Raw genomic sequence first — 26213 nt, 5'->3', positions numbered from 1 at the left:
GGGGTCTGGCTGAACACAGGAATGGTGGGGAGGGACTTCCAACAAAATCTGGCATTGTGGCTTGGGCTCCTCTTGGTCTCAGCCCTCTGGGCAGCAGAAGCATTCCCAGCCGCAACTCTCAGATTTAATGAAACACAACCCTGTATAACGTTCTTTTTCTTTTCTACCAGACATTTACAAAAACTTTTTGCCAGGTCACTAGCTCACCACAGGGGTGATGGAACAGTAACTTCAAGGACACAAGCAAGAAGAAATTCACACTCTGCAAAAAAATGTTTAAAAAGTCAAAAATAAACAGCTCCATCCCCAAGGAAAAATCAGCAATGTAAGGAGAATGGGAGAATCAGATATCCAGAGCTATAATATTCTCAGAATGGTATAAACACACAAAGAAACAGAAAAGTATGCCCTATTCACAGGAATAAAAGAATTAGAAACCATCCCTGAGGAACCCCAAATACTGGAGTAACTAGCCAAAAACATTAAATCAGGATTTCCCTGGTGGCCCAGTGGCTAAGACTCTGCACTCCCAACACAGGGGGCCCAAGTTCAATCCCTGGTCAGGGAACTAGATCCTGTACGCCACAACTAAAAGAGCCCGCATGCTGCAATTAAGACCTCACACAGCCAAATAAATAAATAAATATTTTTTAAAAAAAACAACATTAAATCAACTACCTTAAATATGCTCAATGAGGGCTTCCCTGGTGGCGCAGTGGTTGAGAGTCCGCCTGCCGATGCAGGGGCCGCGGGTTCGTGCCCCGGTCCGGGAAGATCCCACGTGCCGCGGAGCGGCTGGGCCCGTGAGCCATGGCCGCTGGGCCTGCGCGTCCGGAGCCTGTGCTCCGCGACGGGAGAGGCCACGACAGTGAGAGGCCCGCGTACCGAAAAAAAAAAAAAAAAAATGCTCAATGAGCTAACAGAGAGCATGGACAAAGAATTAAAGGAAATCCAAAAACAAGGTATGGACAAAATGAAAACATAAACAGATACAAATCATAAAAAGTAACCAAACAGGGACTTCCCCAGCCGTCCAGTAGTTAAGATTCCATGCTTCCAGGGCTTCCCTGGTGGCACAGTGGTTAAGAATCCGCCTGCCAATGCAGGGGACACAGGTTCGAGCCCTGGTCCGGGAAGATCCCACATGTCGCGGAGCAACTAAGCCTGTGCACCACAACTACTGAACCTGTGCTCTAGAGCCCGCGAGCCACAACTACTGAGCCCACGCGCCACAGCTACTGAAGCCCACGCACCTAGAGCCCATGCTCCACAACGAGAAGCCACCACAAGGAGAAGCCTGCACACCACAACAAAGACCCAACACAGCCATAAATAAATAAATAAATTTATATTAAAAAAAAAAAAAAAAAGATTCCGTGCTTCCAGTGCAGGGGGCATGGGTTCAATCCCTGGTTGGGCAACTGAGACCCCCAAGCCATGTGGCATGGCCAAAAAAAAAAAAAAAAAAGTAACCAAACAGCTGAAGAGGGTGTGGACAAAAGTGAACCCTCCTGCACTGTCGGTGGGAATGTAGATTGGTGCAGCCACTGTGTAGAACAGTATGGAGGTTCCTTAGAAAACTAAAATAGAACTAGCATATGATCCAGCAATACCACTCCTGGGCACACATCCGGAAAAGATGAAAACTCTTAAGTCAAAAAGATACGTGCACCTCAATGTTCACAGCAGCACTGTTTATAATAGCCAAAACATGGAAGCAACCTTAAGTGTCCATTGACAGGTGAATGGATAAAGAAGATGTGGTACATATATGCAATGGAATATTACTCAGCAAGAAGAAAGAATGAAATAATGCCATTTGCAACAACATGGATGGACGCACAGATTATCATACTAAGTGAGGGAAGTCAAACAGAGAAAAACAAATATCACTTGGTATCCCTTACTTGTGGAATCTAAAAAAATGATACAAATGAACTTATTTACAAAACAGAAACAGACTCACAGACAGAGAAAATAAACTTATGGTTACCAAAAGGGAAATGGGGGGGGATAAATTAGGAGTTTCAGATTAACAGATACATGCTACTTTTATATATAAAATAGATAAACACTACTTTTATAATAAATACACACTACTTTTATACATAAAATAGATAAACAAGGACCTGCTGTATAGCACAGGGAACTATACTCAATATCTTGTAATAACCTATAATGGAGAAGAATATGAAAAAGAATATATATATGTATAACTGAATCACTTCTCTGTATACCTGAAACTAACACAACATTGTAAATCAACTATACTTCAATTAAAAAAAAAAAAAGTAGCCAAACAGAAATTCTGGAGATGAAAAATATAATAGCAGAAATGAAAAACTCACTGGAGGGGATCAATAGCAGATCTGAGCAAGGAGAAGAAAGAATCAGTAAACTGGAAGGCAGAATAATTAAAATTATCCAGTCTGAGGAGAAGGAAAAAAAGAATGAAGAAAAATGAACAGAGCCTGAGGGATCTGTGAAACACCACCATGTGCACCAACACATGTAACATAAAAAGAGAAAAAAAAGGACAAAAAATATATTTGAAGACACAATGGCTGTAAACTTCCCAAACACGATGAAGATGAATATACACACCCAAGAAGCTCAACAAACTTCAAGCCAGTTAAGCTCAAAGATAGCCACACCAAGACGTGTAATAATCAAATTGTGGACCCGACAGTAAAAGAGAAATCTGAAACTAAGAGAAAAGTGACTCATCATATGCAATGGATTCTCAAAAAGATTTGGATCATCAGTATATTTCTCATCCAAAACCATGGAAGCCAAAAGCTATGGCATGACGTTTAAAAAGGTGAACAACAACAAAAAAATCTGTCAACCAAGAATTCTATATCCAACAAAAAAAAAACTCCTCCAAAATTAAGGAGAAATTAAGATGTTTCCAGATAAACAAAAGGGAATTTATTACTGGCAGACCTACCCAACATGAAAGGCTAAAGGAAATCCTTCAGGCAAAAATAAAAACATACCAGAGAGTAAACTGAAGCCGTAAGAAATAAAGAACACAAATAAATATACAAATATAAATATATATATAAAGTAAATATAGAAAATCAATAGAAAGCCAGTATTAATGTACTTCCAGTTTATAACTACTTTTTTCCCTATGATTTAAAAGGCAAATGCATAAAACAATAATTATCAATATATGTTAATGAGGGACTTCTCTGGTGGCACAGTGGTTAAGAATCCATCTGCCAATACAGGGGACACAGGTTCGAGCCCCGGTCCAGGAAGACCCCACGTGCCATGGAGCAAGTAAGCCCATGCGCCACAACTACTGAAGCCCACTCGCTCTAGGGCCCGCATGCCGCAACTACTGAAGCCTGCGCACCTAGAGCCCGTACTCCACAACGAGAGGCCACCACGATGAGAAGCCCGCGCGCCACAATGAAGAGTAGCCCCGCTCAACACAACTAGAGAAAGCCGGTGCGCAGCAACAAAGACCCAACACAGCCAAACAAATAAAATAAATAAATTAACTTTTTTTTTTTTTTTTGGCAGTACGCGGGCCTCTCACTGTTGATCGGCAGGCGGACTCTCAACCACTGCGCCACCAGGGAAGCTCTATTTTTTAAAAAAAATTTAAAAGGATCAAAATGATACAGTATCTTTTCTAATCACAATGGAATGGAATTAGAAATAACAGAAGCATAAATGAAAAATCACAAATAGGTAGAAATTAACACACTTAAACAACCAATGGGTCAAAGAAGAAATCACTAGGGAAAGTGAAGAAATACTCTGAAACAAAAAACAAAAACACAACATATCAAAACTTAAGGGATGGGGGCTTCCCTGGTGGCGCAGTGGTTGCGCGTCCGCCTGCCGATGCAGGGGAACCGGGTTCGCGCCCCGGTCCGGGAGGATCCCACATGCCGCGGACCGGCTGGGCCCGTGAGCCATGGCCGCTGAGCCTGCGCGTCCGGAGCCTGTGCTCCGCAACGGGAGAGGCCACAACAGAGGGAGGCCCGCATACCACAAAAAAAAAAAAAACTTAAGGGATGCAATGAAAGTTGTGCTCAGCAGAAAACTTATTGCTATTAATGCCTACATTAAAAATATCTCAAATCAATAAACAAACTTTACACCTTAAGAAACGAGAAAAAGAGCAAACTAAACTAAAGCTAGCAGAAAGAATGCAGTAATAAAGATGAGTACACAGATAAACAAAACAGAAAGCAGAAAAATAGAGAAAAAAAATAAGTGGTTCCTTGAAAAAATTAACAGATCTTTAGCTAGACTGACAAGGAAACCAAATCTCAAATTATTAAAATCAGAAACGAACGGAATTCCCTGGGGGTCCAGTGGTTAGGACTTGGCGCTTTCACTGGTCGGGGAACTAAGATCCCACAAGCCATGCGGTGCGGCCAAAAAAAAAAAAAAAAGAAAGTAATTGATATGTGAATAGCAGACCAAAAATAAAAAAGTTTAAAAAAAACTCAGAAATGAAAATAAGATATCACTACTGATTTTACAGAAATGAATAAGAGAACATTATGAGCAATTATATGCCAACAAATTGGATAACGAAGATAAAATGGACAAATTCCTAATACAAACTACCAAAACTGACTCAAGAAGAAATACAAATTCTGAATAGAATTATAACATGCAAAGAGATTGAATCAGTAATCAAAAATCTCCCAACAAAGAAACCAGGACCAGAGGGGTTCACAGGTGAACTCTACCAAACATGTAAAGAATTAACACTGATACTTCTCAAATTCTTCCCAATGATGCTATGTTCAACATCATCGGTCATTAGGGAAATGCATATCAAAACCAGGAAACATGTCACATCCATTAGGATGCCTACTATCAAAACAAACAAACAAAAAGTAACATATTAGTGAAGAGAAACTGGTTGGTTGGTTGAAGAAACTTGATCCCTTGTGCACTGCTGATGGGAATGTAAAAAGGTGCAGCAGCTATAGAAAACAGCATGGAGGTTACTCAAGAAATTAAAAATTGAATTACCATAAGATTCAGCAATCCCAGTCTGGGTATACTATATCCAAAATAACTAAAATCAAGATCTCGAAGAGATACTTCCATGTTTATGTTCACAGCAGCATTATTCATAATAGCCAAAAGGTAGATGCAACCAAAAGTTCCACGAGCAGATGAATGTATAAACAAAATGTGCTATATACGTACAATGGAATATTATTCAGCATTAAAAAGAAAGGAAATCCTGTTATATGCTACAGCAAGGATGTACCTTGAGATCACTATGCTAAGTGAAAAAAGATAAACAATGTATGATCACACATAAATGATATAACATATCTCAAGAAGTCAAAAATCATACAAATAGAAAGTAGGATGGTGCTGAGGAGTAAATGGGGAATTGTTTAATCATTACAGAGTTTCGGCTTTTCAAGATGAAAAAGTTCTGGAGATCTGCTGCACAATAATGTGAATATACTTAACACTACTGATCTATACACTTAAAAATGCCCAAGATGGTAAATTTTATGGTATGTGGTGTTGTTTTTTACCACAGTTAAAAGTAAAAATTAAAAAAAAAAAAACAAAATGAGATACCATTTCACAGCAATGAAGATGGATTTTTTGTTTGTTTGTTTGTTTTATTTTGGCTGTGCCATGAGGCATGTGGGATCTTAGTTCCTCGACAAGGGATCAAACCCATGCCCCCTGCTGTGGAAGCACGAAGTCTTAACCACTGGACCACCAGGAAGTCCCTGAATGTTTTGCTTTAATAAATTTGTTTATTTATTTATTTATTTATTGGCTGCGTTGGGTCTTTGCTGCTGTGCGCAGGCTTTCTCTAGTTTTGGCAAGCGGGGGCTACTCTTCATTGCGGTGCGCGGGCATCTCCTTGCGGTGGCTTCTCTTGTTGCGGAGTACGGGCTGTAGGTGCACAGGCTTCAGTAGTTGTGGCACGTGGGCTCTAGAGTCCAGGCTCAGTAGTTGTGGCTCACGGGCTTAGTTGCTCCATGGCATGTGGGATCTCTTGGACCAAGTCTCGAACCCACGTCCCCAGCACTGGCAGGCAGATTCTTAACCACTGCGCCACCAGGGAGGCCCTGGATGTTATTTTTTTAAAAAGGAAAATAACAAGTCCTGGAAAGACGTACAAAAATTAGTTATATGTAGAATTAACATATGAGCAGTCAATTCCACGTCTAGATTTATTTATATACATATATACAAAAGAACTGAATGCCGGGACTCAAATGGATACTTGCACACCAATGTTCACAGCAGTCTTATTCGCAATGACCAAAAGGTAGAATGAGCCCAAGGGTCCATCAACGAATGGATAAACAAAATGTAGGTATACAATGGAGTATTATTCAGTCCTAAAAAGGAAAGAAATTCTGATATATGCCACAACATAGATGAACCTTGAAAACATGCTAGGTGAAATAAGCCAGGCACAAAATGGCAAACATTTTAAGATTCTACTTATTTAAGGTACCTACAATAGGCAATTTCATAGAGACAGAAGGTAGAGGAGAGGTCACTAGGAGCTGTGGTAAAGAGGCACAGGGCATTGTTTAATGAGTATGGTGCTTATGTCTGGGAATGATGAAAAGGCTCTGGAAATAAACAGTGGTGATTTTTAAAAGACACTTATGAATATACTTAATACCACAGAACTATACATTTAAAAAAGGTAAAAACAGTAAATTTTATGTTAATACATTTTACCAGAATTTTTTTCTGAAAAAAAAAAAAAAAAAAAATAGAAGACACCTCTATGGGGGGAAAAAATACCAAACATACAACAATGATTAACTACAAAGGAAATATTTGCAACTCATATCCTAAAAAAATGAAGACAAAGAGGTCCTACAATCAATGAGATAAACCAACAACCAGTGAGAACAAAGGACCCAAAAAAAGTGAACAGAGTTCACAAGAAAATACAGATGTCTCTTAAATATATGAAATATTTAAGAGAAATCCAAGTTAAAACTCTAAAGGGCCACCAATTTTCTCCTAACACACTGACAAAAATCAAAAGGTTTAACTGTGTACTCTTATAGTGTAAATCAGCGTAAACTGGTACAACTTCTACTGACAGCAACTCAAAAAAATATTTCTTTGACCAAGCAATTCCACTTCTACACATTCTTCCTACAGATACATCATCTCATGTTTTTAAGAACAAAATGTAAAGACATTCATTGTTAAGTTAAAAGACTGAAACACCCTAAATGTCTCTCAATAGACAACTGATAAAATGAATGACAATAAAGACAAACAGTGAAAAATCATTAGGCAGCCTTGGAAACAACTGAGGCAGCTCTCAACATACTTCCATACTAACATGGAACCACCTCTCCCATAAAATAAATGCAAGCAAGGCACCTAACAATGGATAAACATATGCACCGTGAGCACGCGCACACATGCACAGAATAACTCTAGATAAATGGCCTAGAAAACGACAACAGTGGTTTGCTTCTAAGGAAGAGAACTGTGTGGATGGGGAGGGGGGAGTCTTCCTTTTTTTTTTTTTTTTTTTTAACCTTTCTACCCTTTTTACCTTTTAAATTTGGTACCATATGTATCTATTCTGGTATTTAGTTAGGATTCATTGAATTTAGAGATATTTGAAGACAAAAATATTAATTTTTTTTACATTATTGAAGTCTTCCCATCCAGACATATGTAAATCTGTCCCTTCTGGTTTTCTCATTGTCCTACTGTATTATTTTACAATTTCCTTCATAAAAGTCTTGCATATTCATAATTGCTCCTATTTCTTGCAATAGTGAAACGGATTTTTCCCATTACATTATAAAACGTTTACATAGCAAAGAAGCACCATAAATAAGGTATAAAAATTTACAAAAAATATGTTATACATAATATATAATGTGTATATATACTTGTAATCGATATGACAAGAACTGATATCCATACTTTAGAAAGAACATAAATTAAACTGACAAAACTTTAACTATTTGAGAACATCCAGGATTGTCAAGAATGTGGAGAAACTAGTAGAAAGGGTAGTCAGTACTGTGGTCCAGTGGAAGGCAATCAGGCAGTACCTATAAAAACATGTAATATGCACATACTGACTCAGTAATTCCTATTCTCCAGAATCTCCCCCAGAGAAAACACACATGAACCCAAAGAAACTACTACACGTATAATTTCATGCAGAATTTTATATATAACAAAAAATTCCAAATAGACTAAATGTCTACCAACAGAATAGCTAAACTGTTAAATCCATGTCATGAAGTATCACACAACAGTTTAAAGAGACCTTTATGTACTCAGAAAAATGTCTAAGACATACCACTAAGTGAAAAAAGCAAGTTGCAGAAAGATATATATACATGTTTTTAAAATGCACACATAAATTTACTTTATTACTCTTATAGGTACATGTTAGTATATGCACAAAAAGGATTTATAGTAATACACACTAAACTGATGCTACCACTAACCTCTGGGGAGTGAGCAAAGGGGACAGGGGTCAATGATAGATGAACACAGATTATAACCTCATGCTGCTTACCCATCTAGCCATGAAATCATTTTATAACATATCTTTATTAGAGATCCACAACAATGCTACTCTGGCTTTAGAAGCTGACAGGAATCATTTAATTAACATCCTAAAAATCCATTCAAGGGCTATGACAGCATCTAAACAAAAATCCCTTTTGATCTAGTAAATTAATTAATTAATTAATTGATTCAGGTTAGCTCTAGGGCACAGAATTTCTGGGGTAAGGAATAATCTCTTCTTTCCCAAAGGATGAAACTTTAACTGCAATGTACTTTCAAGTAATTTTAACTTTCTTTGGGGATCTCATCCACTCCCATGATTTTAAATAATACCTCAATGTCCCAGAGTCCTTAATTTATCTCAATCAAGATGTTTCAAAGCCCCAAACTGCCTACTCCCTACATCTAGTTATCCAAGCATGCTCTTTCACTCTTTATCTGCCCCTCCTCCAGTCTCTGCCACTTGGGGATGTTATGTGTCTAGCTACTCATACCAGAAGTCTGGAGGCCTTAATTTCTTCTCCTTTCTTCACCTACAGCCATGCCATCCCCAATTCCTATCCTACTTCCAAAATATATCTTGAAACTGTCCACTTCTAACCATCTCTTCTGACACTCCTCTAGCCCTAGAAATTCATCACTATTTTTCTGTTGGATTACTGATGTCACCTACTATATTCCCCAGACTATCTAAAGATCTTTTTAAAAATTAAATCAGACTACATCAATTGCTTCTTCCACGGCTTTCCAGTCTCCTTCCGTTATAAGACTCCTGCCTGACCTGACCCCACCTTCCGGGCAGGCTCAGTTTCACCGCCACTCTTCCCACCGTGCTCACGAAGCTTCTGCTGAACTAATGCTACTACATGACCCTCTATCATACAGAACTGAGACTTGTGACCTGCTCTAATACACTGATTAGTAGAATTCAAACATGAATCAGCTGAAGACTTTGGCAACATAAGGACAGGGAAGCAATTATCGACAATGTTGACTGTTGATAACAATATATATGCAAAATTATTAGTATGATGAGCAGGAAAAAAATCATCATGGGATTATGGGGGAACTTACACTTTCTATGTCACATACTTCTTTATTACTTGATTGTAAGGGCACATTTTATCTTTATAACCAAAATATTAAGAACTGTCCTTTCTGATATGCATACAACTACTCATTTCTGTAGGTCACCGATTATGCTTCATTGTTTACAGTTATTCATTTACATGACTGTCTCCACAAACTGAACACCGAGAATCTGCCTTAAAAAAATCACATATTACGCATTTCCTAATTGATTTCTTCTTTTTAAGGGTTTTAAAGCCCAGGCTTAGTTTGTAAGTTTGTATTTTGTTTCACATGCCAGCAAGAATCCTTGAAGATTTTGAAGAGTGAGTGATGTGATCAGACTGGGCTTTAGGGAAAATTAATCTGGCTGTATACTGGAGAAAGAAATAGGATGAAAGTGCCTTGTAAATATAACTCCCACTTTCTAACAAAATGGACTAAGGTCAAAGTACAAAACAAAACAGGAGAGGGCTAAGTACCTTAGGAAATAAGGATACATAAAGGTCTCCATATTTGAATCTAATGAGGGGAAGTGAAGGAGATCATCAGAAGTAGAAGATAATGTTAAGTTCAAAGTCCCAGAAGTCAATAGAGTTTCAAGGAATATAATAAATTTCAAATCTTACAGAATTAAGACAAAAAAAGAGTCACCTAAGATTTGAAAATTAAGTCACTAGTGACCTCAAAACAGCAGATTTGGTATAGTGTTGAGAGTGCAAATCAGTGAGTTTCTTTGGAAAAGTACAGGAAAAGGAAGTTTGGGAAAGATGCAGAGATTCTGGAGGAGAGAGCATGTTAGCACACTTAAAAGACTAATGAAGGAGCCGTCAGAGAGAAGGCTGTGAACAGGAACGTAATTCCTTCTATCGCATGAGCATTCACTGAGTTTACTGTCCCAGTGGTGGCAACAAATTCATGATGTTTGCTCTACATAAATAGGGAAGAACTGTAGCTGCTGTTAACTGAGCACCTACTATTGGCCAATCACATACTCTGTATTATTTTTAACCCACTTCACAGCAATCTCAAGAAAGCAGGCAGTACTATACTTATTTGTCGTATGAGTAAATTAAGGGTTAGAGGTTAAATGATTTACCAGAGACCACAAATTGGTAAATGGTGGAGTAAAAATGGTTTTTAACGGTTTTACTGAGGCATAATTTATATAAAATAAAATTTATTTTAAGTGAAATTTGATAATTTTCAGCAAATTTCTTCCATGATCTCACCAAATTCTAAAGTTTAATAAAATCTGGATATGCGTCATATAAATACAGCAAAATTAGACTTACAACATAGGATGCTTTTCCAGATACTGTGTGGTAATTTTTTTTTTTTAATGCAAAAGAAAGTTAGGAAAGGCAAATAAACACAAGTCCAAGAGGAATATAGGATGAAAACAGCTGGGCAAGGACATCAAGGATGGAAAACGTGATTCTACAAATGAAGACAACAAGGAATAGTGGCAGTCAGGAGCTTGTGTCATGGAAGAAACAGACCAACTTCAACACAAGCTTTCATGAGCAACTAAAACTGTTTGCAGATATAGAATGTAATGACTTCCTGGAAACAGGACTTCACAGTATTAAAACAGACATACAAAAATAAACATAGAAAGTGACACAATATTCATAGTAATGAAAGTTGTAAAGCTAAAACAAGTTTAATTTTAAAGCGACAAATTTATATAACTAATTAAAACAGGAGCAAATTTTTCATTACTTCAAAACAAACAAACAGGACTTCCCTGGTGGCGCAGTGGTTAAGAATCGTCTGCCAATACAGGGGACACGGGTTCAATCATGGTCCAGCGGAGCAACTAAGCCCGTGAGCCACAACTACTGAGCCTGCGCTCTAGAGCCAGTGAGCCACGACTACTGAGCCCGCGTGACACAACTACTAAAGCCCGCACGCCTAGAGCCCGTGCTCTGCAGTGAAGAGGAGCCCCCACTCGCCCCAACTAGAGAAAACCCGCGCACAGCAATGAAGACCCAGCGCAGCCAGAAATTAATTATTTTTTTAAAAAAGAATTTAGGGAAAAAAACAAACATACAAACATGAACATACAAGAATTCAGATACCACGTGAGGGCCAGAAATAATCAAAATAAACTAAAATAATTAAAATAAAACAAGCTTCAGGGGCTTCCCTGGTGGCGCAGTGGTTGCGCGTCCGCCTGCCGATGCAGGGGAACCGGGTTCGCGCCCCGGTATGGGAGGATCCCACATGCCGCGGAGCGGCTGGGCCCGTGAGCCATGGCCGCTGAGCCTGCGCGTCCGGAGCCTGTGCTCCGCAACGGGAGAGGCCACAACAGAGGAAGGCCCGCATACCACAAAAAAAAAAAAAAAACAAGCTTCAAAGAAAAAAATACCAATAGAAACCTAAAACAAAAAGACAAGGTAAAAATTTCGTTTAACCTAAATTTTCACTTCCACTCTAATTTTACTTCCACAGAACTGGAAACAAAATTCACTAATCTGATAATCACTGGGGCCACCCCAAATGAGCATTAGCACCAAAGAAACTGCTAGCCAACATTAACAGAACACATCTTTTATGACTACTTGATATATAATAGATGGTATACGATACACAATTTGTTGAATAAATGATTTCCACAGAGCCCTGATTACCATGAACTATTCTCAGTCTGGTCCAACTCAATAGTCCAAGAAACACCACTCTTCCTAGGCAAAAGATATACCTCTTTGAAACGAATGATTATGAAACTGTTCCACTATTACAAAGTTTCTTTAATGTTTTTAAGTTACAAAACCATAATTTCAGATTAAATTCTTACAATTAATAAAGGAATCTAGGCTACTACAGAAAAAGTAACATATACATGGCACTACAACTGAATAATCTGTTTTATTGTATCAGTCACATTTTATAAACTTTCTTCTGCCTGAAACCTCTAACTGTGCATCACAATATTACTTAAAATATTTACTTAAAAAGTATTTTTCTTTTTTTGGCCGTAGCATGTGGGATCTTACCCCCATCAGGAATCACACCCACTGCCCCTGCAGTTGAAGCATGGAGTCTTAACCACTGGACCGCCAGGGAAGTCCTAAGTATTTTTCTTATCCAATCAAAATGTATAGTTAGAAAAAAAAAATGTTTATTGCAAGAACTATAACAGATCTTTCCCAAAAATTTTAATGAGGTTGCAACAATTAATCCTATTCCTAGTAAATTTATCTTAAATCACAATTTAATATCAGAATCACACTAAAATATTTAATAATTTAAGGATAAAATACTTTAAATTCACAAAAACAAATTTGACCTTCAAATTCACTAGGAACATAGAGAGAAAAATATCTAGAACCCGCTGCAGAAGAGAAATCTGACCCTTGGCAGCCTACTGATATTAAAGAAAACAGCTGAAATTCTCTAACAATAATTTGGTAACTCTTCAAGAAAGATAAAAACAAGATCACATTAATAACACAAATATGTGAAAGTTGTTTTTTTTTAAAGCCAGGACTATCAAATATTTATCCTAATATCCAAAGTTTACTCTTAAATCATTTCTTGAAGTAGTAAACATTAACACTTATGGGACACTGATCAAATCAGTAAAAATAAAACACCCAACAGTCATACCCTTCTTTCAAATTAAAGACCCCAAAGTTTTCTTAAATTTTATTACTTGTAATTTTCAACGGACTGCTATGAAGTTAAAAATAAAATAGAACTAAGAACAAATCCCAAACTAGTCATGTGAGCAAGCAATTTAGCAAACCTCTCTACACATTTTAACTCTAGACTTTTCAATAGTTCACAAAAATTTATTCTGCAGTTACAAAATGCTGCAAGTGTTGTGTAAAACTTGATCCAAAAAATTAATACATTTAAAAATATGCAATAAAACAACAGATACGCTCAAATGTGTGTAATCCAACGTTTACCACACTTCAGGATGGCCGACTTCTCTCGTTACTAAGCTAAGCGTTTAGTGCTGGCCTTCATCATTCTCTTCTCGTTACTATTTTATAACAGAAACCTAAGATTACAAAAGTGACTTGTTTAAAAACAGGTTACAGATATAAAAATTTGCAATTCCCACTATGTAAAACAATTTTCTTGCTGGTGAACAACCAAAATAAAAAATAAAAAACTACAGTTGTTACCCAGAGCCCCATAGTTCAAAATTACTGATTTATCTAAAAGCAACTTTTCTCAGTGACAACTTTATGGTTCTTACATATTGGAGTTGTTCATAAGAACTCTGGGATTTCCTTAGCTTAGAAGTCCTGTTCAATTCTAAAATCCCAATTCTATGCTCTGACAGGAACAGAAAAAAATTAACCAACTGAAATGAAAAAATGGAAAATGCATGGAATCAACACAATCTCTCTGTGTACTTGTTTCCTAACTTAAAATGCCCTACGTAAAATACTGTTAGATAATCCAACGGGAGAAAGCACTTGGGTTTAGGCTAATCTTGCATTGCCTAAAAAGAACTCATGCAAGTTGAATATGCCGAAGTCCTCCTAGAGTAAGTGTTATTCAATACAATAATATATGTGTGAATAATATTGTTAATGAGGCAGACAGCCATGAATGCCTAGAAAAAGATATAAAATTTCTAATTATACCACACCTTTTGACAACAAAGAGAGCTCCGGCATTCATACACATTCTTTCCATCACAGTAATAACACAGCATCTGACTAAAGGTGAAGATTCATTTTGTCTCAAATGCATTAAGTTTAGGCACTTTTGTACCTCAAACAAGGGCAACATACAATAAAACTTTTAAGGATATGAACACTGTTGTACAAAGATGGTATGTCAAGCTCCATATCCACACAAAAGTCTGAAACGTTCATTGTCAGCATCTGTGTGACATCTTAGTGATTCAGAGATGTCCCACCACATGAGGTACAAAACTCCAGCCCATGAGATTATATAAGCAGAACATGGAAAAGCAGGGACCACTCTCTCTTTCCCTCAACTGTTTAAAAGGACAATGGGAGGAATACATACTATTAAGGATGCATTAAAGAAAAGTACCATAAATATGTGAAGTATTTTTAAATGTCAAAATACTTCTAAGCACCTCACATTAAGTGTGCAATAAATTTAAGTATAATAAAGAACTCTGATTTAATCAATGTCAATTTAAAATTGTCAGCTTATCTTCATCTTATTGTCTGGCGCATTAAAGCACCATTAGTTGGTGTTTTTAAGTAAAAGAATTTTTAATTCTGAGCTAAATCATTAAGGAAAACAAGAACTACATCCCTTCAAAAACTGGGGGGGTCAGGGGGTAGCAGCTGAAAATCCATGTATAGGGAATTCCCTGGCAGTCCAGTAGTTAGGACTCCAAGCTTCCACTGCAGGGGGCACAGGTTTGATCCCTCATGCACGGAAAGAGGAAGGAAGGAAGGAGGGAGGGAGGAAGAAAATCCATGTATAACTTATAGTTGGTCCTTCCTTTTACTGAGTTCCTCCGTATCCGCAGATCCAACTGCCTGCAGATGGTGTAGCATTGAAAAAAATCCGGGTGTAAGTGGACCAACAATTCAAACCCATGTAGTTCAAGGATCAACTGTATTAGAAAGAACCATGGTTTTCATTAGTATACATGTGTTGACATTACAGGAAAGTCCTGATTATACATTTTGTGTGTCCTCATCTCCAAATGTTTACTTAACCAATCGACCTTCCCCCGTCATCACAAATAAGAACAAAGGAAAAAACTTTAGAAAGGTAAATCTTTTGTGAAAATATGCGGTGATAAAATAAGCATTGCCCATCTAGTTGAAAGATCTAATCCTTGATCCACTATATCTGAATGATCTAATGCCTGAAAAGAGCTTTAAACTCACTACAGAAGTTATAGTCATTCAAGTTACAATATTTAGGAAACAATTATAGATACTAAATTGCACACACACTGAAAAAAGAGAATATATTATTTCTGATTCAAACAGACCCTGTTAGTTTTAAGGCAGTCAAATAATCTAATTGATAACTGTGGTACTACTATTTTTTTAAAAGGTACTCAGTAAGAGTCAAACATTCCTATTTGTTTACCCACTGTTCTCCATGAAAACAATATACGCTAAGAAAATTGTAACCTTCCATTTTTTTCAGTTTCAATTTCTAAATTTGTAAAACAAGCATATTATATACTTTAAAACAGGACACTACATGGGACTTTCCCTAGCAGTCCAGTGGTTAGGACTCCAAGCTGCCAATGCAGGGGCGTGGGTTCAATCCCTGGTGGGGGAACTAAGATCCCACATTCCACCTCCCCGCCCCCTCGTGGCCAAAAAGTAAAACAAAATAAAATAAAATAAATAAAAAATTTAAAAATAAAACAGGACAACACAGTTGCTGAACGTAGGCCTGTAATCAAACTGGTTAAGTTCAAATCCTTGCTTTACCAAATACTACTACCTGGGTATCTGCCTATGCCTCTGTTTCCTCCTCTACGAAACAGGAATAAAAACACTAGGTTTTGGGCTTCCCTGGTGGCGCAGTGGTTGAGAGTCCGCCTGCCGATGCAGGGGACGCGGGTTCGTGCCCCGGTCCGGGAAGATCCCACGTGCCGCGGAGCGGCTGGGCCCGTGAGCCATGGCCGCTGAGCCTGCGCGTCCGGAGCCTGCGCTCCGCAACGGGAGAGGCCACAACAGTGAGAGGCCCTTGTACCGCCAAAAAAAAAAAACACACTAGGTTTTCATGAGGACTAAATTACTTAATACATGTTAAAAATTAGTCTGGACATGTGTTGATAATTATAGAATGTAAATGATAGGTACAAAGAGGTTCAATATACTATTCTCACTCATAAATTTGAAAGTTTTCATAGCTAACTTTTTAAAAAAGCTTAGCTTACTATTGTGCTGGCATACAATAAGGGCTCAATGCATGCTATTTTTATTACCCTGCAGGCTATTGGCCAAGACTACAGGAAATAATACATGAAAGTACCCGGCACCTGCCTCAACTAGTGTTTGTTTCATACAAGTTGCCATCCTCACATCATCCTTCACAATCAGTATGCAATCAGTATGTTCATCATCAATTATTTTTTGACCCATTTGGGACTTAATATTTAAGCATGAGCTACTATACTCATGACTCACCTCTGACAGAGATCTGCAAGTTACAATACCAACTGTCAGGAGGCTCCAGAGATACAATTTGTCTAGAATGCTAAAATTAACTAATATTTTGTAACTAATTTCAATTGATGGAAAATGACTCCTTAAGTTCACCTTAGTGTCTCGCACATTCCAAGACTACCTTAAAACCAACAAATTGCAAGCAATAAACGATAACCCTCAGATAACACGTTCAAGAATAACTTGAGTGAAGACTGAGCATCACAAAATATTGGGGACTAAGAGTAACCAGAGCAGCGGACTGGTCTCACCAGCACACTAGCTGGTAAACTAAGAGAACTGGAGGAGTGGACCTCATGCCCTTTCCTAAGCAAACACATCAAAGACATCTACCAACTCATGAACCCCAGGAGTCAAAATTTGTGTTTTACGTCGTACACACAGAGTTAAATCCGTCTTTCTGTTCCTCCAACCCCTTCAATCAATTCTCCGTTGTAAAGGAAGAGAAAGTGTTAAAGATGGTTGCACACCGAGCATCAAAAACGCAACAACTTCACTTCCCGCCCTGGAACTCTAGAGGGCGCCAGCAATATGCCCTCCTTCCCCCACCCCTCCTCCCGGGTAACGTGAGCAGCTGCAGGAGCCCGTCGTCTGGTTGCTGAGGTTGGTATTGCAGCAGGAGATGTCTGCAGCGGTGCAAACAGCAGCGCCCACTCCCAGCTGCCTCACCAGCCATTACCCAGGCTGCGCCCCGGGGGCAGCTGCCACCCAGGGGAAAGCTCCTCCCCCTCAAAACAACGGAGACGCTCCAGCCCGACAACCTGACAACGTCCTCTAAAAGCCTCAAATGAGGGGCAAAAGACTCACAATGGGGGTGTTTTCCTCCTCACGTTCTGCCAGAGATGCACCAGGTAGAGATGAAGGCAACTCCTGGTCCTGGGTAAGAGGAAAAATGAAAAATGGATCAAGAACACCTAACCAGGTGGGAGAACCAAGCCCTTTCCACCAGGAGGAGACAGAAAAGGGAATAAGAGGTCAAAGAGGTTCGGACCTTCGATTATTGCTCCCCAGCCCGTGACCAACAACCCTCTCCTACGTAAAGTAGAGCGAAACGGCGTAAAATTTTTATTTGGGACCAAAACCCACGTGAAAGGCAAACCCTGGAGGGAGGAGGCGGAGGGCAGCAGGCCTGCTCCGGGAGGGGGAGGGGGAAGGGCGAGCGCAGCCTCGACGCCAGCGGGGAATCCTATCCCCCGAATCGGCCCACCAGGCGCCGTCCCCATCGCGCCCGCATCCGCTCAGGGGCGGGGGGCGGCTCGCGTCACCGCGGGGCGGAAACCCCCCGCATTTGCCCCGAGCTCTTGCCCCGGGCCCGAGACTTGCCCCCCCGCAGTCGGCGACCGGCAGCGCTGCCTCCCCGTCCGCCATTAGAGACCCGGCCAAACAATACGTGCGGAGCCGAGCCGCGCGCGCGCCGGGGCCGGGGCGGCAGAGGAGGGGACCGGCGCGGGGGGCCCGCGCCCTCGCCGCCAAACTTGGGGACCTCGCGACGCCGCCGAGAGGGTGCGAGCGCGGCCCCGAGCACCCAGCCGCCAAACTTGGGGTCCTCGCGCCGTCGCCGCCGCCGGGACTGTGCGAGCGCGGCCCCGAGCGCCCACGGAGGCGCCCCTCCCTCCCGCCGCCTGCCCCCGCCCCCCGCCCCGGGCGGCCCCGAGCGACCCCCGCCGCCAGCGGCCGCCTCACCCGGCCCTCGGGGCCGCGCCCGCACTCCCGCAGACCGCGGGCCGCCCGCCAAGGCGCCTGGGACATCAGCGGAGCCGCCGGCAGCCCGAGGCCCCGACGCGCTAGCGGCGACGGCGGCCGCGCCGCGGGGCGCTTGTCCCGGGTCGGTGGGAGGCTCCGGAGGCCGCCCTCACCCATCTCCGCCTCCCGGCGCCTCCGCCTCCGCCTCCGCCTCCGGAGGCTGCGCCGCTCCCGGCCACCCCCACTGTCGGCGGCCCTGGGCTGGAGACTCGGCGGGGACAAGCCTCACCCGGTTCTGGCTGCGGCTCCGCGGAACGAACCTCCCCGCCCCCGGCCCCCCCCCCCTTCGGCAACACGCGCAACTCCGCTCGGTCCAGTCCCGGCTTTAGCGCTGGTGAGGAGGCGGAGGCTGCGGCCGCGGCGGCGCGGCCCGGCCCGGCAAGCCCCGCCCCCCACGCCCTCACTGGCGGCCTGGGAGGGCGGGCCAGGGGCCTCGGGCACGCCCATTGGCTGCGTCCGCCTTCCTTCAGGACCCCCCCTCGAGGGGGTGGTCCGACGCCCTGTCCTTCAGGCGCAGGCCACACCCCCGCACCTCCATTCCACCCACACCCCCCCCCCTTCCCCGCCCCCACTCCGGCTCGGCCAGTCAGGGTCGGGCCGATGACTCCCGTGCCCGCCGCACCCGCCTCGGCTCGGCCCCTAGGGGCAGAGAGCTATCGGGACCGGGCGGCCCGAGGGCCTGAGCCGGCCCGCCTGACCCTGCAGCGGCCGCGAGCGACGCCGCCCGAGGAGCGCCGCGGCCTCGATGTCCCCCACGCCCTCCCTGTCCAGTGTCTGGGAGCCCCGTGAGGGCCGAGCGGGCAGGGGCTTCGGCGACGCGGGCGGGAGCCGGGGGCCGGGAGGCCGGCGGCAGGGGGGCCCGCGTGCTCCGAAGGCTGGAAGCGCTTCCCCTTGCCTCAGCCCCGTGGGGAGGCGTCCCTCGCTCCCGTCATGGCTGCGGGAGGAGACGACGTCCTCCATCTTGTCGGGGCCGCGGGGGGAACTGGGGGCAACTCCGACTCGTCCCGGGAAGCCCGGGCTGGGCCCCGCCGCCCGGCCGCCGGGACGGCGCCCGCTGCCGGCTCCGCACCTGGCCCTGGCCGGCGCGACGGGGCCCGGGCCGGACGCCGCTCCCGCCTCCGCTGGCCAAGATGGAGGCGGCTGCGGGTCCCCGAGCCGGGCGCCCGCCTGTCGGAAGGGCTGGGCCGCCCCCCGCGGGGCCGCCGCGTCCCAGCCCCTGGGCCTCTGTCCTCGTTGGCCCCGAGGCGGTCTGGCCGGCCCCGTGGCGGGAGGGAACGCAGGTGCTGGCCGGGCTGGGCCCGGTCGGGCCGGGCGAGTTCCGACCAAGGAGCCACCTGGGCGGCAGGACTCGGCTTTTGTTCGCCGTCTACACCTATGTCCCGGGCGCACGTCACGGGCTGTGCGGGTCCCGAGATTCCACGTAGGAGGCGAGCGGGGAGGCCGCCCTGGCGGCCGTCGGTGGGACTGCAGCCGACGCTGTTGAGGAGTAAATGGATGGATAAAGTGGACCCAAATTTCAGGATTGCCTACTAGTAAATAGACGGGTGTTGTTACACTTTAAAGTTAAACACGATGGTGAACAACATGAACTTTTTTTTTAACATCTTTATTAGAGTATAATGCTTTACAATGGTGTGTTTCTGCTGTATAACAGTGAATCCGCTATATGCATACATATATCCCCATAACCCCTCCCTCTTGCGTCTCCCTCCCACCCTCCTTATCCCACCCCTCTAGGTGGTCGCAATGCACCGAGCTGATCTCCCTGTGCTATGCAGCAACTTCCCACCACAATGTTCCATCGCAGCACTCTTTACAATAGCCAGGACATAGAAGCAACCTAAGTGTCCATCGACAGATGAATGGTTAAAGAAGATGTGGCACATATGCAATGGACTATTACTCAGCCGTGAAAAGAACCGAAATTGAGCTATTTGTAGCGAGGTGGATGAACCTAGAGTCTGTCATACAGAGTGAAGTAAGTCAACATGAACTTTTTAATGAAGTTATAATTATCCATGAAGGTCTCAGTAAAGACTGACTTTATAGAGATGCCACTTAGCATAGTCTAGTAGAAAGTGAGATTCATTAGGAATAAAACAAGTAGTCCTCACACCTATGGCTAAATGCAATAAATATACTGCTCTTTATTTAAATTGGAGTATGTCCAATATGTATTTAAACCCACTTTCTCAAAATGGCATCATTTATTTTTCTGCATTTTATTTCTTAATTATAAAATTTTTCAATTTTTGATAAAACAAAATATCCTTGTAAGACTCTGTGTATTACACAGTACTGTCCTACATTGACATTCTCGATGTCAGTATCTTCACCACAGAAATGTCCCCTATTACCAAATGCAGGGCAACACTGTAATCACTCCGTGAAAACTTACAGTACCATCCCTTTTCTGTTACCATGTACCGTTGCAGTAACTTCTCTTCGTTGAATTTATAGTTAGTTAGAAGGCTTAAGTAGAGGTACTTCCAAATAAGCTCTGTCATAGACTTCAGCGATAGATTGGATTGCTGCGTGCTGTTCAATTTAAGGAAGCTCTGTACTGCTACTAATTATGAAATTATTGATGTTTTATAAATAATTAACAAGACTAATAATTACTGTAGTATATATTAGTCACATTTTGTATTAATTCAAGTCCATTTGTGCATGAAAATGTTCACTGGGTTACCTACATGATATCAGGGAGAATTTTAGCTGAGAGTTGAAAGCTGGGGAAAAAAAAAGTTTTGTGTCATAATTTAAAGAAAAACTACACTTAATTTTATAGAAAAGTACTTATAAAAATAATTATATGAATGTTTACAACAGAACTATTCATAATTTCCAGAAGGTAGAAACAACCCGAATGTCCATTAACTGATGAATGCACAAACAAAACGTGGTAGATCCATAAAATGGAGTATTATTCAGCAATAACAAGGCATGAAGTTCTGACAACACGGGGGAACCTTGAAGACATGACGCCAAAGGAAGTAAGCCAGACACAAAACACCATACATAGTATGATTCCATTTATGTGAATTATCCAGGTAAGGCAAATTTATAGAGATAGCAAGTAGAATATTCGTTCCCTAGGCCTAGGGAGGTGAGGAGTTATAGCTAAAGTGTATGGAGTGTCTTTTTGGAGCAAATTGATTGTAATGATGATTGGACAGCTCTGAATATATTAAAAACCACGGAATTGTTCACTTTAAGTGGATAAATTGTATGGTATGGAATTATAACTTGATAAGGCTGTTACTAAAATTGTGTGTGTGTGTGTATGTGTGTGTGTGGAGTTATTCTGCACTAATCACAAAAGCATACTAAGCTTTGCAGGAAGGCAACATGAAGACTTGAGCAGAGGACTTGCATTTCAAATACCGTTTGGCCACTCAAACCCTTGAGCAAGTTATCTTCTAAGGCTCAGTTTAGCCACTTATAATATATAGTAATGCAGTGTTGTCAGGGCCAAATAACTCCTATGAAAGCAATATACAAATATTAGAAGTTGCTAAGAGAGTAGATCTTAAAAGTTCTCATCACAGGACTTCCCTGGTGGTCCAGTGGCTAAGACTCCATGATCCCGAGGCAGGGGGCCCAGGCTCGATCCCTGGTCGGGGAACTAGGTCCCACATGCCACAACTAAGAACCCGCATGCCATAACGAAAGATCCCGCATGCCGCAATGAAGATCTGGAGCAGCCAAATTAATAAACAAATTTTTTTTTAAATAAAAAAATTCCTCATCAGAAGAAAAAAAAATTGTAACTGTGTGGTCATAGATGTTAGCTAGAGTTACTTTGGTGATCATGTCACAATGTATACATATATCAAGTCATTATGTTGTACACTTGAAATTAATATAATATTATATGTCAATTATACCTCAATACAAGTAAGTGCTAGGTACAATTGTATTTTTGAAAACCAAGAACTCACCAGTAACTGAGATGCAATTTAACAGCTTAGGAGGCAGGCTGCCCAAGTTTGAACTTGCTTTACCCACAACGAGCGGGTGATTTTAGGCATATGTTAATTTTTTTTTAAAATAAATTTATTTATTTGGCTGCGTTGGGTCTTTGTTGCTGCACGCGGGCTTTCTCTAGTTGCGGCGAGTGGGGGCTACTCTTCGTTGTGGCGCACAGGCTTCTCATTGCTGTGGCTTCTCTTGTTGTGGAGCATGGGCTCTAGGTGAACGGGCTCAGTAGTTGTAGCTCGTGGGCTCTAGAGCGCAGGCTCAGTAGTTGTGGCACATGGGCTTAGTTGCTCCACGGCCTGTGGGATCCTCCCTGACCAGGGCTTGAACCCATGTCCCTGCATTGGCAGGCGGATTCTTAACCACTGTGCCACCAGGGAAGCCCTGGCCTATGTTAATTTTTTGAAGAACCTCCATGCTGTTTTCCACAGTGACTGCACCAGTTTACATTCCCACCAACAGTGTACAAGTGTTCCCTTTTCTCCACGTGATTGGTAGCCATTCTGGCAGGTGTGAAGTGATATCACATTGTGATTTTGATTTACATTTCTCTAGTGATTAGCAATGTTAAGCATCTTTTTGTGTGCCTGTTGGCCAACTGTAAGTCTTCTTTGGAAAAATGTCTATTCAGATCTTCTGCCCACTTTTTTAAAATTAATTTTTATTGGAGTACAGTTCATTCACAATGTATCAGTTTCTGCTGTACAGCAAAGTGAATCAGTTATATATATGCATATATGCATTCTTTTTTAGATTCTTTTCCCATTTAGGTCATTACAGAGTGTTGAGTGGAGTTCCCTGTGCTATACAGTAGGTCCTTATTAGTTACCTATTTTCTATATAGTAGTGTGTATATGTCAATCCCAATCTCCCAATTTATCCCTCCTCCACTTTTCTGCCCACTTTTTTTTAATCAGGTTGTTTGTTTTTTTAATATTGAGCTGTATGAGCTGTCTATAATATTTTGGATAATAACCCCTTATCAGTCATATCATTTGCAAATATTTTCTCCCATTCAGTAGGTTTTTCATTTTGTTGATGGTTTCCTTTGCTATGCAAAAGCTTTTAAGTTTAATTAGGTCTCATTTGTTTGTATTTGCTTTTGTTTCCTTTGCCTTAGGAGACAGATCCAAAAGACTATTGCTACCATTTATGTCAAAGACTTTTCTGACCATGTTTTTTCCAGGAGTTTTATGGTTTCTAGTCTTACAGTTAGGTCTTTAATACATTTTGAGTTTATTTTTGTACATAGTATGAGAAAATGTATTAATTTCATTCTTTTACGTGTAACTGTCCTGTTTTCCCAGCAACAGTTATTTAACAGATTGTCTTTTCTCTATTGTTTATTCCTGTTTTTTTGTCATAGATTAATTGTTCATAAGTGTGTGGGTTTATTTCTGAGCTCTCTATTATGTTCCATTGAGCTATGCATCTGTTTTTGTGCCAGCACCATACTGTTTTGATTACTGTAGCTTTGTGGTATAGTCTGAAGTAAGGAAGCATAATTCCTCCAGCTCTGTTCTTCTTTCTCAAGATTGTTTTGATTGTTTTCTTTTTTCCTTTTTTTTTTTTTTTTGCAGTACGCGGGCCTCTCACTGTTGTGGCCTCTCCCGTTGCAGAGCACAGGCTCTGGACGCGCAAGCTCAGCGGCCATGGCTCACGGGCCCAGCCGCTCCGTGGCATGTGGGATCTTCCCGGACCGGAGCACGAACCCATGTCCCCCTGCATCGGCAGGCAGGCTCTCAACCACTGCGCCACCAGGGAAGCTCTGATTGTTTTCTTAACTTCTCTTCCTGATAGTTCATTGTTAGCGTATAGAAATGCAACAGATTTCTATATATTAATTTTGTATCCTGCAACTTTACCAAATTCATTTGATGAGCTCTCCCAGTTTTCTGGTGGCATCTTTAGGATTTTCTATGTACAGTATCATGTCATCTGCAAACAGTGACAGTTTTACTTCTTCCTTTCCAATTTGTATTCCTTTTATCTCTTTTTCTTGTCTGATTGCTGTGGCTAGGGGTTATGAAAGTTTTTGATCATGACAATCACTAGGATATATATTATACATGGAGACATAGTACAAACCCACCTTCATACATAATTACATATCTGAATCAAAAGTTTCATAGAATTGTTTCATTTACTACCTTAGATGGATTTTAATATTTTCTATTCTAATCTATTTAAATCTAGTCTATACTGTTTTTTGTTTTGTTTTTTGTTTATTTGTTTGTTTTTTAATGAACAGTGGTTCCAGCCCACCAAATTGACTACATGGCTTACAAACTGTGGTTTGAAAAACATTATTCTAGAGAAAGCAAATCATGTATAAATTCAGATTCTAAAACAGAAGTGAAAACACAAGATGATACTGAATACTGAGAGTAGTCTGGATTGAACTATAGGTTGAAAAACTCATTTTTTAAAAAATAGAGATTTAAGTTGTCATTCTTCCTAATATATGAAATACTTATTCCTTCCTAAAAGAATGCTTTACATTTGATGAGACTGAAATGCAGCTGATGAGCAAGTCTCTGGACAAGCATTGTAATGATCTGGAAGAGAATGCAGAACTGACATTGATTTGACTCCACCATTCATCAGCTCTGTGACCCTGGACCTTCCAGAGCCTCAGTTTCTCCTTCAATAAAATACGGGAATTGTGCATATATGCTCTTGAAGTAAAGTCCACTTTTATCTTCACAGTCTTCTCATCCCTTAGGATCCCAGTGTCTCCTCCAGCCCCTCTCACTTTCCTAACGTATTATGAAGGTTGCCTTCCTCTCAGTTTCTGTGGCTTTTTTATTATTAAATAATCCAGTGTTTACCACTATATATGTGTGTGTATATATATACATATATATGTGTGTATATATATACGTATATTCTTTTTTTTTTTTTTGGCCGCACCGCGCTGCTTGCAGGATCTTTGTTTCCCAACCAGAGATCGAACCTGCACCCTCTGCATCGGATGCACGAAGTCTTAACCACTGCAGTGCCAAGGAAGTCGCATACCACTATATTCTTAACAAAGAATGCTCTTCGTTCCACCTTACCTGTTTCACACTTGAGTACAAGGACCCACCATGTTTCTCATTTTATCTCCCAGGCAGCATTGCCCACCCAAGTGTTTTCTAAGCTTTAGAGGTCCTGACTGCAACCAGAAGCAAATTTTTAAAAAGAAAATTATATTCAGTGATTATGGAGGTCCTCTCCAGTAATTAAATTCTATGATTTTTATAAAATCATAAGCTGAAAATAATGATTTAAAGCTTAATTTTTGCCCATTTAAGGGTTCCTTATATTATCAACTTTTTTTTTTTGTTTCTGTACTAGGTAGCTATTATTCTCTAAGAGATTAAAACCTAAAATTAAACAAGTCTAACAGTTTAGAATTTAGCATACTTACTTTAAAAAATATTTTTCCTACTTCCATAGTTAATAAATTCACAGTCAGTGACAAAAGCAAAAAACAACAACAAGAAAACTTGGAAAACCTGTGCAAAAAGTGCAAAAGAAAAAGAAAATTACCTGTAATTCTTTACCCAAGGATGGCTATTGGTAACATTTTTTTTCAACAGACCTTTTTTTTTTTTTTTTTTTTGCAGTTTTAGGTTCACGGCAAAATTGAGCAGAAAGTACAGAGTTCCCGTGTACCCACTGCCCCTACACATGCACAGCCCACCCCATTATCAACAATGTCCACCAAAGTGGTACATTTGTTGTGTCAGTGTGGAT

The 26213-nt window shown here is 41.4% G+C and overlaps 2 protein-coding genes across 4 annotated transcripts in view; one reads left to right on the top strand and one right to left on the bottom strand.

The window, feature by feature from the left end:
* ZMYM2 (zinc finger MYM-type containing 2) overlaps positions 1-18737 on the bottom strand; it is a 95400-nt gene extending 76663 nt beyond the window's left edge. For 2 of the 3 annotated variants that reach the window (XM_028497818.2, XM_028497819.2), the window contains exon 1: positions 17556-17624. The gene's annotated coding sequence lies outside the window, so the exon portion shown is untranslated. Of the gene's footprint in view, positions 1-17555; positions 17625-18720 lie in introns of those variants that run through there. The other variant, XM_055089582.1, reaches the window with a different exon arrangement.
* On the top strand, positions 17557-19095 carry LOC129392693 (basic salivary proline-rich protein 1-like). The gene is made up of 2 exons (XM_055089660.1): positions 17557-17628; positions 17842-19095. Exons 1-2 carry the CDS (start codon positions 17557-17559, stop codon positions 19093-19095), a joined length of 1326 nt encoding a protein of 441 aa, XP_054945635.1.
* Positions 19096-26213: the final 7118 nt, after the last annotated feature.

The sequence above is a fragment of the Physeter macrocephalus genome, chromosome 13, assembly GCF_002837175.3.
Source record: "Physeter macrocephalus isolate SW-GA chromosome 13, ASM283717v5, whole genome shotgun sequence".
NCBI classification, from domain to species: Eukaryota; Metazoa; Chordata; class Mammalia; order Artiodactyla; family Physeteridae; genus Physeter; species Physeter macrocephalus.
The sequence above is the reverse complement of the archived record's forward strand: the minus strand, read 5'-3'. Positions and strand labels throughout refer to the sequence as shown.

Excerpts from the sequence above, each read along its gene's own strand:
- LOC129392693 (XM_055089660.1), top strand. The coding sequence starts at position 17,557 with ATGGGGGTGTTTTCCTCCTCACGTTCTGCCAGAGATGCACCAGGTAGA. Across the intron at positions 17,629-17,841 it reads AAGGCAACTCCTGGTCCTGG|GCAAACCCTGGAGGGAGGAG; the intron begins GTAAGAGGAAAA and ends CCCACGTGAAAG.